Source organism: Carcharodon carcharias, chromosome 15, assembly GCF_017639515.1.
Source record: "Carcharodon carcharias isolate sCarCar2 chromosome 15, sCarCar2.pri, whole genome shotgun sequence".
Classification (NCBI taxonomy): domain Eukaryota; kingdom Metazoa; phylum Chordata; class Chondrichthyes; order Lamniformes; family Lamnidae; genus Carcharodon; species Carcharodon carcharias.
Window position 1 is genome coordinate 50,266,681 of NC_054481.1, and position 19,126 is coordinate 50,285,806.

At 40.1% G+C, this 19,126-nt stretch overlaps 1 protein-coding gene across 3 annotated transcripts in view; it reads left to right on the plus strand.

Moving 5' to 3' along the window:
- The window catches only part of lmf1 (lipase maturation factor 1), a 662,806-nt gene that overhangs the window by 494,822 nt on the left and 148,858 nt on the right, over positions 1-19,126 (plus strand). For all 3 annotated transcript variants that reach the window (XM_041206706.1, XM_041206707.1, XM_041206709.1), the window contains one exon: positions 3,125-3,292. In XM_041206706.1, coding sequence (XP_041062640.1) covers positions 3,125-3,292 — 168 coding nt within the window. The remainder of the gene's footprint in view (positions 1-3,124; positions 3,293-19,126) is intronic.

The window sequence follows — 19,126 nt, forward strand, 5'->3', positions numbered from 1 at the left end:
CTAGCTGGTGTGCTCTGCACCTGAGCCCCTTTGCTGTCCCCTTCTGGACTGCATTGTGAAGTCTTTTTGTGGAAGGGTGAAGGAGGCACAGTGGTCACTCCACCTACAGAGTGGATGAACTGCAGTGGAGCTATGAGATATCCCCTATGATGAGGCCACTGAGGCTTACTTACCCTGGCGGTATTGGATGCTGACCTGAGCTGGACACCTTGGGCACTGACAGTGGTGGCAACCTGCGTCCGTGCATGGTTGGTCCCCCTGTTTGGCCTCCTCCTCCCATTAGCTGGGTTTAGGATGTCCCTCCTGGCCTCTGCCTGGTCAAGGAGGATGCCCAAGGATGAGTCACTGAGCATAGGAGCAGGAGGTCCCTGTCCCCTTCCAGCCACCTCTATGGGCATCGTTAGTAAGGATGATGTCCGGGCACCATCCAACTCGCCTCGCTGAACGAAACATTGGGAAACCCCTGACTGTATAATTAATGAGGCCGGGTCACGCTATAGCAGGGGAATCCCAGTTGGCCCCTGTGGTAGGAAACGCTCCCCATCCCTGTTCCTGTCCCTGCCATGGCACTTAGTCCCGAATGGGAGAATTCCACTCATTGTTTGAGTAGTAGCGCAGGTCAGACATGTTTTATTCCCTCTCATTCTTGCTCCTTCTCCAAAGTAAATCAGTCCTACATTTAATAGAGGTTTATAAAACTTCAGTGTGGGGACCATTTGAAAATATTGGCACACTTCTTAGGAATCCCTGCAAATACTGATGTGCCATTAGAGGACCCTTTAGACTAACTTCCAAAAATTTTGTCTGTTCAGCTACTACTGTAAAACCTTCTTTAAAATGAATATACAGCAATTATTGTGCGTGTAAGTCAACAAAGACAAATTCTGTTGAAGTGACAAACCACCTGGATTCTCCCTGGAGACCATAGATCAAAAACTTGCTGTAATAGCTGGTGGAGTTTTTTCCATCTGAGAAAAAGAGAATTGAATTATGGCTAACCTCGTGACTCAAATCCATGTTCTTTTGTTTGAGTGTTCATTGGCTTAAGTAATTTTTCTACAGCAAAGGTATTATATAAATACAGGTTGTTGCTGTTGAAGTACAAGGAGTAGTTTCAGTATAAGTTCAGTGAAACTGAGAATTTTATTTTCGTTCTTGGGAAGTGGGCACCTCTGGCAGGCTCAGCACCATCCTGAGTTACACTTGAGAAAGTGGCCTCCTCCTTGAACTGCTGCGGACAAATGCTGTTAGGTAGAGAATTACAGGATTTTGAGCTGGTGACAATGAAGGAATGATGATATATGTTCAAGTAAGGATGGTGTTTAACTTGGAGGGGTTGGAATTGCTGCTGTTTCCATGCACCTTGTCCCTATAGAGCGTATTTGTTGAAAAATGCAAAGTGGCATTATATAAATTACTTTTTAACATAGACAACACATTGAGATGCCACTGACAAGCTAATAATAATAAGCTTTAACCTGACTGATGAACATAATCTGGTATACTTAATGTTTCCAAATTTTGCAAATCCCAGTGTTCAGCAACAATTGGCTGTTTTCAAGTTCCGTTAAAGCCTTTTGAACATTGCACAATTACATTGCAAAATCTACAAAGTTACTGAACAGAATCATAACATTAAAATATGTGATGTCTAATTGAAGGAATTGTAACCTGCAAGTTGAAGCATGAGAACAAGTGAAAACTGGCTGCATCTAACACCGCAGAAACATTGAATTGTTTCCCCTCAGGAAACGCCTCGAGAAGCATTTCAAACACATGCACCTTGCTGACCTAGGAAGTAATAATTTTGTGACCCTTACCGGTGCAGTTGTTGAACTTCTAGTCATTGCTGGGTGCTTCCTGCATTGGTCTTGGAAGAGGAAGGAAGGATGCGGTAGTGTCCTCAGGGGGAGGGGGTTGAAATCAGTGCTTATTTAATGCAAATGCAAATACAGCTTATTAATTCCAGGTTGTATAGAGATTATTATCACACTTGTTTATTGGCAATGCAGATATATTTTTGTCGTACTATTTGTGAGGAAAATGAATATGTTGGAACTAAACTTGAACGAAACTAAAAATATGTTAAGTGCATTTTCCACTTTTGATGATGTGTATTATTGTCACAACTTTCTGAATGTCAACTTCAGTACTTCAAGATCCGCTGATGGTCCTGCCTTGTTGCAGCAAGTAGAAGTGTTTTGTGTTCATGCCAACTTGGTGGCTAATTGGCGTACTAATAAAACATCAATGGCTTATGAGTAATTATTTGAAATTCATGATTTTTCTTTCCAAAATTAACTAATTGAGATTGTAGAAATAATTTCTTTGTCTTTTGCCATTTAAAATCAAGGTTACAGTTGTTCAGGAACACTTCATGTTCTTTATAATGAAATAATCTCAGGTTATATGCACTTATTTAATTCAGTCATTTCAATTCCCTAGAAGCCTTGCAAGATCAAATGAAACTGAATGTACTTAGTTCAGAGGATTTGCATGCTGCAATCTAATGAGTATTTTAGTACCACTATGAAAAATCGAAGCCAGTGATTCACCCCCTCCTACCGCTTATATGCCTCAAAGCAAAGGAGGCACAGTGGAAAAGTTTTAGGCAGATGGACAGCTTTGCTTACCTTCGTGGCCAGCAAACCGCCTGATTTGTCAAGTGCCACTCTTGATGCTTCTGCATGTTTGGATTGACAAACATCTGGATTAGTTTTTGGGAAATCAGGTGACTTCTCCCATGGCCCTCTTAAGCAACACCCTACTAAGCTCTTGGCTCAGGTGCAGGCAATATCTACCTGCCCCCAAGCATATGGAGAAAATCAGGCTCCCACTTCAAGGCCCCAGGTTGCTGCCCAGAATCTAGCTACAGTTTCTTCTTGCACATGTTGGAGGAGATCCCGGACATGCCAAAGGGCAGAGACCAGGTTTTTACTTCAGCTGCAGGAAGTAGGTGTACAGGCTTTGTGAAAAGTTATTCAAAAGTATAACTGTCAATATTTTCCAGAGCCTTCCTCTATAAAGGGTGACTCATTGCAGGGTTTCAACATCTTGTACACATAAATTGAAATCTGTTTGCTCATCTTTGTTAATTCTCATTTTATTTTGTTCTGTGTTACAGACTCAGCCTGTACCTAATCCTATTGCATATTATATGCATCGATCCCCATGGTGGTTCCACAGCTTTGAGGTTCTTACTAACCATTTTATTGAGCTTATTGTGCCCTTTTTCCTATTTATTGGGCGCCGGATGTGCGTAATCCATGGAATCCTGCAGATCCTTTTCCAGGTAGGGTTGCACATTTACTACTGTTTCTGCTTAATTCTCATGTTATTGCTACAAAGATCCCCAGAAGAGAAAAAAAAGTGTTAAAAGCATCGTAGTTAACTGATTACTGTCACTGCCACAGGATAATTTGCAAGTGTCCAAGGTATTCCTAGTTTTCTTTTCTCATGCAGTTAATTTGTTTATTTCTCCAGTTTTTCACTAACTCCCATGAAATTGTGACTCTTGTTGGTTTATTATATAGAATTTACAGCATAGTAACAGGTCATTCGGCCCACCTGGACTGTGCTTGTGTTTATGCTCTTTGTTTTTATTCTTCTTCCATGTCTACTTCATCTCATCCCATCAGCCTAGCCCTACTATTCCTGTCTCCCTCAAGTACTTATTCAGCCTCCTCTTAAATGTATTGTTGCTATTTGCCACAACTACTCCATGTGATAGTGAGTTTCATGTTCTCACCACTCTGAGCCAAGAAGTTCCTCCTGAATTCCTTATTGGATTTATTGATTATATGATGCATAACTTTAGTTCCCCTCAAGTTTTTACATTTTCTCTCTATGACTAACCTATCCTTCATAATCTTCAGTTCATATCAGGTATTCCTTTAGTCTTTTTTCTAGAGAAGAAAGCCCCAGCTCACGTTATGATTCCACAGCCATTAGTAGTTTGTTGTTGTCTCTCACAAGTGACTGTTATTCATGCATAAATACATTCAGTACTCACAAGTTGCCATGGGGGCATCATTTAAGCCTATTCCTGTTTTCGCCTAATATCCATGCATGCAAACTATCCAGCAAGGAGTCAATGAATAACAATCAGGAACCAAAATCCTTGTTGATTTTTTCCCCCTCCCTCCTCTACCTGTTAAAGGGCATTGAAGCCAGTTCTGCTATCCGACTGGGACAATTGCTTAGATCAGTTAGTTCACGCAGACATTCTGGACTGCGAATCCTAATTCTGTTCTGGGGATATCATCATGCAATAGGCAGTCAGGAAGTTTTTTGGTGAGATGTTAGTTCAAGCCCCATCTTCCCTCTCAGGTCCCATCAGGGCACTATCCTGAAGAAGAGCAGGATGTCTTGCCCAATATTTATCCTTCAAATATCATAAAAAAAACCGGATAACTAGGTCATTGTCGCATTGCTGTTTGTGGGAGTTTCCCCTGTGCAAATTGGTTGTCGTGTTTCCTGCATTACAACAGTGACCAGACTTTAGAAGGTAAGATGCTGTGGCATACCTTGAAGTTGCAAAAGATGCTACTTAAAAGCAAGCCTTTCTTCTTAGACAGCACAGAACTAAATTTACAACATCTCAACTCTCTGTTGCTGAATAACAACAGCCGTTACATAAAATTTACCAGCTGCGAGAAAACTCAGCTTTTTTTTTCCCTCCTTTTGCTCCATGTAACATTTTACATCCAAACAGTGTCCAATTACTGATGGTCAGGGCAGAAAGGAATCAAACTGTGTCCAGAATTTCCGTGCCAAGAATTTCAAATATTTACTTGTGTTCCATTTTTATATTAAAGGACTGCTTGCTTATCACATCTGTGCTCACATGTTTTGGTTATGAAAGATGCCATTTTCAAACCAAATCCATAAAGTTTGCCATCAGCTGTTCACTAGCAGATACATTTGGGATATCTGAACTGACTGAAGTTTAGTTGCCTGCTTCAGTTCCGCAAAAATAAAGAAAAGATCTTTTCTACATGGGATTATGGACATAATAGGAACATTAGGAACTGGAGTAGGCTGTTTAGCCCCTTGAGCCTGCTCTGCCATGTAATTAGATCATGATTAATCTTCATCTCAACTCCATTTAGCTACCATTGCTGATTGTGCTTGATATCCTTACCCAAGAAGATCTCAGTATTGAAAGTTTCAGTTGATGTGCCCTTCTTGAACTGATTTTTCTGGAGAGATTTCCTAACAAGTTCTAGTTTTCTACTACCCTTTGTATAAAAATGTTCCTAATTCTTGCTCCTGAATGGCCTGGCTTTAATTTTAAGATTATGTACCCTTGCCTTCATTCCTCCGCCAGAGTGAAATGCTTTAGTGAATACTTTTTTAACATTTTCAACACCTCAATCAGATCACCGCTCAATCTTCTATACTGAAAGGACTACAAGCTAAGTATTTTACTCCTATTGATTTTTCTGAATAAAGTTCGGTCGAAGGGTCATGAGGACTCGAAACGTCAACTCTTTTCTTCTCCGCTGATGCTGCCAGACCTGCTGAGTTTTTCCAGGTAATTCTGTTTTTGTTTTGGATTTCCAGCATCCGCAGTTTTTTGTTTTTAAGAAGAAAGAGAAAGTTGATAGCATTTTTTTAAATTGATGAAAGCAGTGGATGAACACTTAACATTTTAGTGTAACATTGAATTCATTTAATAGAGGTGCCAACTCAGGTAAAATGAACAGATTAGCACCTGTGTTAAAATAATGGATGGCGGGATCTTGCATGAAGACATTAAGCATTCGGCTGCTAACGCATTGCTGGCAGTTATTTCTACCCCCAGACCTCCAGAACTTGCAACATTTTTGTTCATATCTGCTGTTTAATTGACTGGATAACAGTTTTACTCTGTGCTTGTCAACAGGTTGGGGTACTTGACTTATGGTGGTGGTGTTCCATTCATGTTTGTCCTGATGCACTGTACTTTGTCTCAAAAAATTGCTTGAAAATCCTCAATGGCGTGTAGATCACTGCTAAAATCCTACATTTTGGTCTATCTTAGTGATCAGTGTGAAAGGTTATTGAATTTGCTGTTCTTTTTCTTATTTCTGCTATGTTTCCATGTCAGGGACATTTAATTGACAATATTTATCAGTCCCGTCAGGCGCCTTGGTATGGGCCTAGCATTCTCTGGCAGGAACAGCATTTGCTTATCCATGCCCACTGGAAGACTAATTTGGGCCAAACATTAGAGCATTATTGAATGCATTAGGGTGCATTTTCCTGGTTAAGTGCCTGCTAAACCCATGGCTCAGTTGGCAACATTACTAGGATTACGTAGGTTAATACAGCACTGAAACAGGCCATTCGGCCCAACCAGTCCATGCCAGTGTCCATGCTCCCCTCAAGTCTCCTCTCATTTTTTCTCATCTAAATCTATCATCATACCAATCTATTCCCTTCTCCCTCAAGCTTGTCTGGTTTCTCCTTAAATACATCTATTCACTTCAACCACCCTCTGTGATAGCGAGTTCCACACTTTATGGTGAAGAAGTTTCTTCTGAATTCTCTAATGGATTTCTTGGTGACTATCTTATATTGCTGGCCTCTCGGTATATTCTTCCCCACAAGAGGAAACATTCTCTCTAGATCCACTATACCTTTCATAATTTTAAAGACCTTACTAGGTCACCTCTCAACCTTCTTTTTTCAAGAGATCAATACTCAACCTGTCAGTCCTATACCCATGCATTTCTGGTATCACCTTTTTTACCAAGAACACTCTAGCTTCTGAGTCAGAAGGCTGTGGTTAATCCCATGCTAGGGCTTGAGCATAAAAATCAAGGCTGACATCCCAGTATAGTACTGAGGGAGTGCTGCATTTTCAGAGGTGTGGTCTTTCGGATGAGATATTAAACCAAGGTCCTGCCTGGTTCCTCAGGTGGAGTTATTCCCAGTGTACTGGTCAATGTTTATCCATTGATCAACATCACTCAAACAGATTATCCGGTCATTATCACATTGCTGTTATAGGATCTTACTATGTATAAATTGGCTGCCATGTGTCAGGAAGATATAATAATTTTCATAATGCTATTGGAATTTATTGTAGAGTAATAGTGGTGTGTGTGTGTGACTTAATTGAATTCAAGGCAGCTGGTCTGAAGGCTTTGATGTATCAGAAGATAAGCTAGGTTTGAAATGTTAAGTAGGTAAACATGGGGAAAGTTTTATAATGTAAGGTGTAAAGGAAACATTTGCATTTTTAAATAAACCAGATTAGCTTGAATTCAAAAGAAATGTTTCACCTAGCCAGCAGAAGTTAAGAAACATTATGTTTATTTTTCTGGTGAAATTGGTACTATGAGAGATTTTTATTATTAGAGAGATAAAGTTCCAAAGACATAGTGAAACAATGGGAATTTGCATTCAAAGGGGAAAATATGTATAAAGGAGAGAAGGCTGTGTGTAAGGGAACAAATTCTAAGATCTAAAACAAGTGTGAAAAACCTCCAGCTGCAGTCTACAAGGAACAGAAGCTGAGAAAACTCACTTTGAATTCGACTGTACAGGGTGTGCGCTTTGCCTGGGTCTGTTTAAACCTGTGTTTTACTGTTGCCCTATGGAGGTGTAACTGGGGTTAGATTAATTAGGGGATTTAGAAGTTATCATAGTAGCAATTTGTAGATCTATGCACGTGCTTCAAACCATTTCTTCTGTTGATAAAGGTTTAATTTAGTTTTGTAAGAAACCCATAAGACTTGGTGATCTTATGACTAGTGAATTCAAAGCCTGCATCTTAAAATATATACAAATAGCAAATCATTGTGGCAGCTGCTTTAAGTTTCCCCCTGGGATTTGAGCAGCTCAGCATTTACCATCGGCTGTGCCATAACATGTTTCCTACAGCACAAAGGTGACTACACTTCAAAAGTATTTCATTGGTTGTAAAGTACTTTGGGATTCCCTAATGCAATAAAAGGTGCTGCATAAATGCAAATCTTTCTTTTTGCACTTTGGGGAGGGGTGGGGGGGTTGGGGGGCAATGGTGTGCCGTTCCTCACCTGACTGTCCTGTTCTAACTGGCCATGTGATCCAATCTGCCCAGGAAAATCCAGGCCATTCTGTAAATCCACAATTTAAATTGAGAACTGTTGTTAGGCAGTGACACAAATGAACGTTATTAGAAGTAAGCTCCTGTAATAATCTGAGAGAAAATTATATTTGTGGGTGATGTGACTTGTTTACCTTAAAATCTATATGTCTAGCTTGCACCTGTGACACAAAGCTTGTCAGAAAAACCACAGTTGTCTCAGATTTCACACATACATATACAATCATTAATGCTTCACATTTTCAGGGAATCAGGCAAGAAACTTTGTATCACTTACTTCACTGTCTCTGAGAAGTTTGCCAACTTCTTTCCAAATCCGTAGTGGTGAGCCTGCTTTCTGACTGTTGCTGGCTTCTAAAAAAATATATCTGATGATTCACAATGAGCAACACAATCAGCGACCTATTAGTCATATCCATAACCTTCACGTTTCAGAATGCCACATTTAAAGGTTTCATCTGTGAACATTTAAGTGCACTACAATAATTCCCAGCCATTGCCAAACAATTTAAAATTCATGGAGCCTTTACAATTTAACAATTTTCAGTAAATTTTGATTTTTATTTGAGTTGATTAATCCCAAAATTCTATCTGTTTCCTTTGCTAATAATTATACACAGCAGCTTCAGTGAATACTTGTTATTTCCAGGTGGTTATTCAAGATTTGATCTTTAATGAAGCCATCAAATTGAGAAAGTGATCCTTTTAAAGCTTGTCCCCCAAGAGCTGGTTTTGTTGAGGTAGTGTGGGATTGTTATATGTTAATTCATACGTGGTCCTCCATCACTTCTCCCAAGTGGTCTTTTCTTCACGAGTGAAACTTGACACTGAAGCTGGGGAGTGGCTTGATTAGAAAGGACCTTTTAAGCTGATGTTGATGTTCCTGGAGGTGATATCTTTTGGATGAGATGTTAAACTGAGGTCCCATTTCAGGTGGATTTAAAAGATTCCATTGCGTTAGAAGAGCAGAGGAGTTCTCCCTGTGTCCTGGCCAATATTTAACCACCAGTTAACACCACTATTAAAACAGATAGTCTGGTCGTTCCCACATTGCTGTTTGTGGGAATTTGCTGTGCGCAAATTGGTATCCAGGTATCCTACGTTACAAGAATGACTTCATTTCAAAAGTATTTCATTGGTTGTAAAGCACTTTGGGATGTCCTAAGGTCATGTGGGTGATATATAAATTCAAGTCTCTTTTATAATATTAATGGATTAAAAATTATACGTTCTGCACCCATGATCTACCAGCATTGGCTTCCTATGGGCAGTGGTGGTCTGGAAGCATTAGATTGTAAAATCGCCCTTCATGTATTGTCTGTATCTTACTTAGATTAGTGATGGCTAATTAACCTTATATAATAAATAAAATAATTACAACTTCTAATATGGGAGATGAAACATCTAAATATTACCTTTAGAATTGATAACTGAAATATTCAATTGTATTTTTGTTACTCTCTGGTGGCCTGCAAATATATTAATAAGTGATGTTTGGAGTGAATACTTTTGAAAGGTAGTGGCTATCACAGGGATCATTGATGAGGCTTTGTTCATGTGTATTTGCAAAGTAAAGAAATATAATTTCACGAAACATGACCTTGGCACATAACTCACACCTGCAGTATTATTGAAGAAAAGAAAAATCACAAGGCTAACTCTTCAACAAACATGCCCTGGAGGGAAGTGTCACTCAAACTAGTTTCACTACACTTGGTGGGACTTTTCTTTTCTCTAACTACACGGTCAAGATAGTCTTTTAAAGTGATAAATATACAACTGACACAGTGAAGAGGTAATATAGGATGAAGAGGTTTCTCCGTTCAGCGTAAGGGAAACGCACTTTTAATTAATGAAACTGAGGGTGGGGGTGGGGAGAAAATCCAAAGTGACAGGAACTGCAGTACTAAAGCAGTGACTGATGGATTATGCCATGTTGATCTCTGTATACTATTACATCCATCCAACCTAGCCTGAAGATAAAACGCTACCCTTTCACATGTTGTGATTTTCTGCAAGACTTGGCCCATACTTTGATAAGCTAGTAACTTGTTTTTGTTTTTCACCCCCGTCCACCCCTCAGTGTTGATCGATGACTAAGAATCTAGTTAGACCAAATGTAGTTCTTAGGGCATTAATCACAAGGAAGATCTCTTGGTATTTCCACAGCTTGGACTTTGGGGAGTGCACATTCAACACTTCATCGGTGGATTTGAAAAACTGTTTGCAGATTGCTATGACCCTAGGGGTGTCCAACAGTGATTGCAGTAAAGTTCTTGGGAAACAGTCTTATAGTTTGTGCATCTTTCTTCTTTCACCTACTTAAAGTGTTCAGTAAGCCTTTTTGAGAGATCTGTAAAGCTGTGCTGTATATTCCCAACATACAGATAATAAACGAGTTATGAATTTAGCTCTTATTCTACCAAGTTAGTTTTAATATGTTGTGATATGTTACTCCTCCTTATTTTAGCTCTCCTGTTAGAGCCAAGTGATGTCTGGAATTAATGGTATTGAAAGGAGTTGGAGATCAAGCAAAATTAATTTAGAAGATATACAAATGTACATAAAAGTCTCTCTGTGAAAAAGTCCACAACACATGTATTGCCAGCCTGGGACCAAACTACCAAAATATTTTGACTTCTAAGTTTTTTGCTTTGCAATGTTCCAGCTAGTTGGTGGTAAATGCAGTTAGCTTAGTGAAGTATAGAGTTGGAAGGCCACGAAGATAACCATGCAGCAAACGTACACTTGTTACATAGAGGCCCCATTTCTCATTGCAAAGTGTGGCACAGTGGCAGCAGTGTGTACCATCTGCAAGATGCACTGTAGGAACTCTCGAAGGCTCCTGAGACAGTACCTTTCAAAACCACAACTGTTATCATCTAGAAGGACAAGGGCATGTGCACACACATGGGAAAACCACCACCTGGAAATCCTCCTCCAAGCCACTCACCATCCTGACCTGGAAATATATTGCAGTTGCTTCGCTGTCGCTGGATCAAAATCCTGGACCACCCTCCCTAACAGCACTGTGGGTGTACCTTCACCACATGGACTGCAGCGGTTCAAGAAGGCAGCTCACCACCACCTTTTCAAGGGCAGTTAAGGATGGGCAATAAATGCTGGCCTAGTCAGCAACGCCCACATCCCCCAAATGAATAAAAACAAATTTCATAGACCATCGGGGTAGGTGTTCTGATGCTAGTTAAAGGTACCAGACATGGCTAGCTGCCAGTGCAAAGCTTTCTGAGACCAGCTCATTTGAATAATGAGCATGATCTTGTAACACAGTTTTGAACTTGTGGTGGGCACTAGCCTAATGGTGAAGGCAGAAAATCTTGTTCACAGTAAAAATCTAAATAGCTGTGCCTCCTAGACGTAAGTGGCTGCCATATTGCAGTTTTTACACAGGCTCAAATTAAAATTTTGTCAACCTTATGCCAAGGCTATGGGACAAGAAAAGAACTATCAGATCAAAATAAACCCAATGTGGAGCCACAAAGCAGAATCTGTGGACAAGTGACTGCAAGTTTGATTGGAGAAGTAGATGTGTCACTGCAGAAGGATGATTGAGAGAAGAACTGCTCTCTTTGGCACTTGAAGGCCTACTCCTGCCTTTCAAGCCCAATGATCTGTATGATACCAACTGGGCAGTATTGTAGGAAGGTGGCACACTTTGAGTGATACGTCAAGTTAAGACTACATAGCTGTGCTGCTTAACATGTCAAAGGCCAACATTTTCAGCACAAAATATTGCTTGCCCACTTGTTTTCACATTTACTGCTCATCTAAATTAAGCCTTCAAACAACCTTGCAGTGCATCTCACACATTCCCATACTTAAGCAAGGCACTCATTCAAGATGCTATGTCTGATTAATAGCCTTGCCCCCTCGCATCTTACAAATGTTCCGCACGTCAAATTATTGTAGCATTACCTAGCTTCATGATGCAAGGTCACGTATTACTTGTTGACACGGTTGTGTTTCTTCCCCTCACCCCCTCAGCAACCAGTGTTGCATGCCAGGAAGATAGTGGGGAAACATTTAGCTAATTGAAGTAACTGATTCAATTGGTGAATGCCACTCACTCCACCCCATTGACTCAACTGGGATTGATGCCATCATTGTTCCTACAAGCTAAGCAGGAGCTATTGTGCTCTAACTCACTACAATTCAGAGTAACAAGTGAAAAAGCTAATTGCAGTTCTGAATTGGAATCTAGGACATTAAAAAAATGGTCTTCCTTATTACACCAAGTATATACGTGCTGGTTTGACCTGAGATCAATATCATTGCAACTACAGTACTGTTTTCCTAACTTGCAGTAATCAATTCTCCTTAGAGAGACTTAAGTGGTGAATGGAGGTAGTTTAATAAGCTAAAGGTATGATGTACTTTGCAGCAATTGTCTTCAAATGTTTCTGCGTGGTACCAGCCCCTGAAATTTTAACAAAATCCTGGGGAACTCTTGTCTTTACTGGTGTAAGATAATATTGGCTACCCAAAGGAAACCAGCACTGAAATTGCAGTAAATTACTTCTAATGGACAGCAAGAGAAACAACACGGCTTATATTGAACAACGTGGAGGTAATCAAGACAATGGGTGCAATTTTGGGCTTGGTAGCACCTGTTACTTGGTAGTATTGGATGCCATGTGAGGAACAAAATGGTGTCCGATGCATGCATACTTATGCAAATCGTGCTGAACACCATATAGGTGAAGGTATTGGTGCACATGCAGTAGTGTCCATGGGAGGTATGCGCAGGAGGTGAATCATGATGTCAGTGCAACACTGATTTGTTGCCAGCATTGCCATTTTAGAGCCCAATGCTCCAACTGACACCCTCTCTTAAACGTGCATGGCTTGAACACATGTTAAGCAGCAGAAAGAACCCCCACTGCCCCCTCCCCAACCAAGACTATTCTACAAATGTTTAGCACTTTCTGTGCTTGTTGCAATGTTACAAAGGTCTACAGGGAGTGGCATGGCAAGGTGTTGCTGGAAGAGAGAGAGGAGGAGCAACAAAAGGAAAGGTGGTAACCTAGATAGTCCCTTTTAGTCCAGGCTGAATTTAAAGGACTACTTGGAGAGAGACATCAGAAACTCTAAACCGGATTCCCATTCACCAACAGTCCCACCTTCTGAGCTTCATATTGTCATCTTGACCTCAATGCAAAAATAAAAGCCACCGCAAAATAAAATACTAAACTAACTTTATAAATCTAATCATGGCATATTGCATGCAAACATAAACTAATCACTTTGTGCAACTTGTTTGTGCCTACATTCTGTGTGCCTTTGTCTGTCCAAGTGTTCTTATGCATTGCAAACCCAGTGGCTGCAGCATGGCTGGTGCATGACTGCTAAATTTCAGTGGAGGAGACAGTAAATAGCTTTGGAGGATGACCTTGAGCAGCTTCTGGCATAGATGAAAGGTCATCTAACCCTGGAACGTTAACTCTGTTTCTCTCCACAGATGCTGCCTTACCTGCTGAGTATGACCAGCATTTTTTTTATTTCAGATTTCCAGCATCTGCAGTATTTTGCTTTTGTGTTGGAACATGACTGCTCTCTATCAGCCTTGTTTTCCCTTTCTCTGCCTCTTAAAATATTGCATGTTAAGAGGTTATTCTAAGCAAAAAGATTTTTCTTCGGAATATTTTTCTTCCTGTTTGTGGGTTTATGTGGGAATAGTTATATTTCTGGCTCTGCATTGAATCGTCTTAGATTAGTGTTACAAATGTGAGCTTGTAAAAGAAGTTATATTTGGGACTGTGTCGTTAATATAGGATAAAATGTAGGAATGAAGGGGGGGCTCAGGTTGTTTCACTGAGAAGAAAGTGCAAAGTGTTCACGCCTATAATTGTGTATTGACTAAAGCATATATGCTGACGGTGGATAGACTGTTCGTTGCCAAAGTCCCAGGAAGGTATTAGGAATGTCAGGTTTTGTAAATGGTTATACTTCAAACTGTTTCAAGAAAGAGTGATTTCAGGAGTTTATGGACAGCTAATTAGCATTTCTACCTGAATACAAGACCTATGTAATTCACTTGCCATGGAGATGGGCTTTGTGAGGGGTAAGCATATATAGGAAGCCATTGCAGGATGGACTTACTGGGTTGTTTTTTAAAATGTCACCGAACCTCATATGATCAGTCTGCCAGGATCAGGGAGAGAGAGAGGGGGGAAGGGAGGAGAGAATAAAGGAGGGAATGTCTTTATGGTTCATCATGCTAGATTGTGGGTAGGAGCTCACGCTCAGATTGAAGAGACTGAGTTTCTGAGGATTTAAATAAGACTGGAAGATTCACCTAGCCTTGGGTAGAGTGGAATCTCCAGGGTAGTTCTCACTGTAAAGCCAGTTTAGGGATTAGAAGTTATATGGCTGGAAAAGAAGGGAAGCCTGCCCTCGGGAGCTAGGAATCACTTTGGATTGCTTCTGGGAGAATAAAGTATCAATTTAAGGGACATAGTACAGTGTAACCATGAAGGGAATTTTTTTGTCATGTTGAAGCATTGTTGCTCCACCTCTCTTTTCCTCTTCTAGCAACTTATTGCCATGTCATTCCTTGTAGACTTTGCAACATGTAAACAACTATAGAAAGTGCTAAGCATTTGTAGAAGGATTCCATTAGCCAGAAGCATCTATACTTTAGAGTATAAGTTGCCTACAAAATAGTGTTTAGTTAATGCTGCTTTTAGTTTGTTTGTTACAGTAAAAGTCTTAAAACTTGAAATCTTGTTCTGCAATTCCTTTAAGTTAGCTGCTGGGGGTTCAAATTTCTTTTGAAAAGTTATTGGTCTCTCAGAATCATAACATTAGATATATTTTGAATATGGTGATGAAGTACAGAGGAGTTTTAACAGTGAAACCAGGACCTCACTTTTGACATAGGGCAGTTTAGATCTCTGCTGTTGCTAATGTAAGTTTAAAGACTTCTGATGAAATAGCATATTGTATTCTGCCTCCAATATACTCCCAAGCTCTGAAGATGTTGGCTTCATTTACTCTTCTCGGCTGCTACCTAGTATCTCATCCAAATGGCTGCTCTCCTTGAAGTCTAGAGAGCTATTCACTCATTGAGAGCATCACAAATACGTTGAATTCTGGCTTCAAGTCAATGCCCAGCCTTTACAGGAAGATTCACTTCATCGCAACTATGAGCAAGAATCTGCTATTATAGATTATTTTTTAAAAGCTCCTCCCTAGTCCAGGAGAAGTGCATTGCTGAAGGGTTGAAGAGGAAAGTTCCAAGTTATTTTCTCCACTTTTCCCTGGAGTTTGAATGCAGATCGGACATGATTTAATTGAATGGTGGAGCAGAATCAAAGAGCTGAATAGCTTATCCTGTCCTATGTTCCTTATTGGCTCTGAGTTTTTCACTTTTTTTGGCTATCCCAGGAGATTACATAGTTGTGGAGAGGAGATGGGAGAGGGATTGTAGAATGTCTCTAGTTGAGATACTCTAGCCATCATGAATGTGTGGCAGGCTTGATGGACTTGCTAATCTTTTGCTGCCAGTCATTTTCATATGTTTGTATATGCCCTCAGGCTGAGATCCATTTAACTTAGCACAAGCCAGCAATCCAGTCTTGGAGCTTTCTGGTCTGGATCCGTCTGTGCAATTGTGGGTACTTTTCATAACCCAGATTTGCATGTAGGATTATTAGCAAAAAAACATGGGTTAATTTTACACCATAGTGCTTCCTGTGACCAAAGTGCATGTTGGCATTATGGGCAGAGACCAGAACACCCGGTTTTATTTCTTGTTCAGTTAACGAACTGCAAATTGATCATACTGACCTGTTGCATCCAATGTCCTGATATACAGGGTCCCTAAGTTAATGGAATTTACTCCAGTGCTTTCAAACAGCAGATTAATAGGTTTCCACCATATAAATTCGGTTCTTTATTCTCATTATTAATGACCACAGTCTTCCCGATGGTCATGCTCCTTACCTCTAATAATTATCCTCATTCTCCAGTTATGGCAAATGTCAAAAGCAGTTTTTCAGAAACTATACTTTGTACCTCAACATATGTAATAAACTTCTTCTTAATAAACTTTCAGAATATATGTTAAAGGTATAATTGACAAAGTCTGCTAAGGGGGAAAATTACATTCACTTAGGTGTGGGTAATGCCTTACGGTCATAGGGCTAATAGAAGAGTCATTAATTTTCAAAACACTGGGAGCAATTTTCAGAATCCTGCTGCCTTATTGCAAAAAAGGGAACAATAAGCAAACGAGTTTTAAAAAAACCTCCAACCCCTGGCCACCTGACTGGATTTCCCAGAGGACTTTAAAATGAGTGATCAGCATTGCCACTTGAAACAAGCGCAGGAGTTTTATTAGAATATTACATCCTGAAAGCATAGCCTTTTGAAATAGTATTTATTTATCCTGCACTTCAGCAATCTCCTTTTTAAAACTAACTAACTGATGATCAACGCTCCTTTCTTTCCACCTGAGCTAGTTCACACATCATCTTTCTAAGATCTGCCCAGTCAGTCACATTACACAGAAACGGTCAAGGCTACAAGGACTCAAGAAGAGGAAACAAAGGGGATGCAGTTGGCCTAACTGTGAGAATCTGAAGACCGCATCTCACAACAAGAGAAGAAACATGCTAGCAGCATTCCACTCAGAACAACAGGGAAGCAGCCAGTGGGAGCAGAGCCACATGAGAGTTGTTTTGTTTTTTAATGAACTTATTTTTCAGTCAGGTAACTGGAAATTCTCTCACTCACCTCTGGCCTGCTCCTGGCTACCCTCTTTCTGCTTCTATGACTCCCTTGACAGACCACTGTGATGGGGAAATCATGACTTTGAACCCACATCTACCGTTCTGACAACACATTGAAGCACCAGTGTATTTGTCCTGCTGTGTTCATTCAACTGTGTTTGTTGATAGCTTTGTATAATAATTTATTGGTGATTAAAATGTTGCTGAACTAAATCACAGTTATGAACTACTAACTAAATGTACAAAACCTTTGGGACTTTAGTACACTAACCAGATTCTTTTGGGGTACTGTTAGTCCTCAAAATACACCCAGAAATGGCCTTGACATAAGCTAATTAAAACAAGTTGTTTTGTTATTGTTTAAGTCATTCATTATTAATTATTTTCTCCTGTGTTTTTTTTTGGTTGCTTTACAGAGCATGAATCTTGCTGGTTTGTAGTTGTTAATCTAAAAAAAATAAGTAAATGTCAACAGTGCAAGCCTTACTCTGAAGGTATGTTCTTCATTCAAGAACCAAAAAACCTTTCAGCATGTGAGAAATGTTTCATAAACTTTCTAGAGTTTTTCTTTTACCTTCTTCTCCTAAAGGTCTTGCCATGCACTGCGATTAAAGTTCTACGGGTGCTGACAAGTCGTCTGGTACCTTCTGAACTGGTCACGATTTGAAGAGGCAGTTTAGCTCAATGCTAACTTCACTTAATGTTCTTTTCTTTCTCATTCTCTCTGCTTACACAAGCTCCTTTTCTCTTACAGTCTTCACTTTCTCTCACAGTTTTCGCTTTCTCTCTCTGCTCTCACACGGTTTCTTTCTCTGCTCTCACATGCTTGTTTTCTCTCTCTGCTCTTGCACACTCTTGCCATCTCAAAAACATTTCATTTTCTTCTTCCCTGTCTCTCACTACCTCTCTCTGTACACTCTCCCACACATTCTTCCCTTCTTTCTCTGTACTCTCACACACTCTCACTTTCTCTCTCAGACTCTATGGCTGGGATTTTCTGGTCTTGCCAGCAGCAGGAATGGTGTGGGTGGGATTGGAAAATTTGGAGAGCAGCCAAAAGTCCATTGACTTGGGTAGGAATTGCCAGTTCCGTCAGTGGTGGGACTGGAAAATCCTGGCTCTCATTTTCTCTCCCTTTCTGCTCTCACACACTTTTGCTATCTCTCCCTTTGCATTCCCTCACATACATTACTTCACTTTCTCTTTCTGTGCTCTCACAGACACTTCACTTTCTCTCCCTTAGCACTCTCTCACACAATGCTTTTTCTATCTATCACATGGTCTTCATTTTCTCTGCTTTCTCTCATATACTCTAGCTTTCTCTCCTTCTGCACGCACTCACACACATGCTATCACACTCTCTCTATCTCAGATACATTTGTTATGATCCCTGTGGGGGAACTGTAAACCAAAATAAGCAAATTTTCCAAACGATGCCTAAAGGAAATAATTACCAACAAGATATCAATTTATGTAACTTTTACTTTTACATAATCAGAACGAATGCAAATTAAACATGGATTAACAGGAAAATTACACTTCAAATGGAAAGGTAAATTACTCTTTAAATAGTAAAAACAACAAACATACATCTTACACAAGCATCCACATAGCTCCCCGCAGATATTTGGCACTACCTAGCTACACAATTCCACAATATGCTGTTCTTTATTCACACAGACTAGGTGAGGAGCCCTACCAACAATAATTTTCACCTTTTGAATGTTACAAGTACGGTCAACATCAGCATGGCATGCTTCTATGAACTCTCTCTCCCTCAGGTCACAACATGGTTAGCTTTCCAGAGTTTCTTTTCAACCAAGAAACCATCACTTGGTCGCTTCAGGGAAAACACCCAGCTCTTTAGCACCTCTGAGCAATTCACACAGCTTTCCTGGCTTTAGACCTTTTCAACCAGCTTGCATAATACCTCCAAGAGCTCCTGTCGCCATTTCTGCCAAACAGAAAAATACTGTCCACTTCCAGAGAGTGATTTGCTTTTTAACTTCACAAGAATTCTCTGTGCTCCTCTTTCTGTCTCTGTCTGCATTTGTATGCTGATCACCTTCACCCTCCAGCTCCTCTGCTTGTATCCTTCCTTTGTGCCTGCTAGCCACAAGGCTTCTTTCTTAATTTCCTTTCTGCTGGTACTGCTTCCAGGTCAAGGGTTACCAGGTCACATGACCAGTATGTCGACTTATCTGAGAAACTTACAACTGTTTCCTTTTGAATTGATGCAAACCCTTAAAAGCCCTTTTCAAACATTCTTAAAAACAGACTCCACAGACTTTTTAAA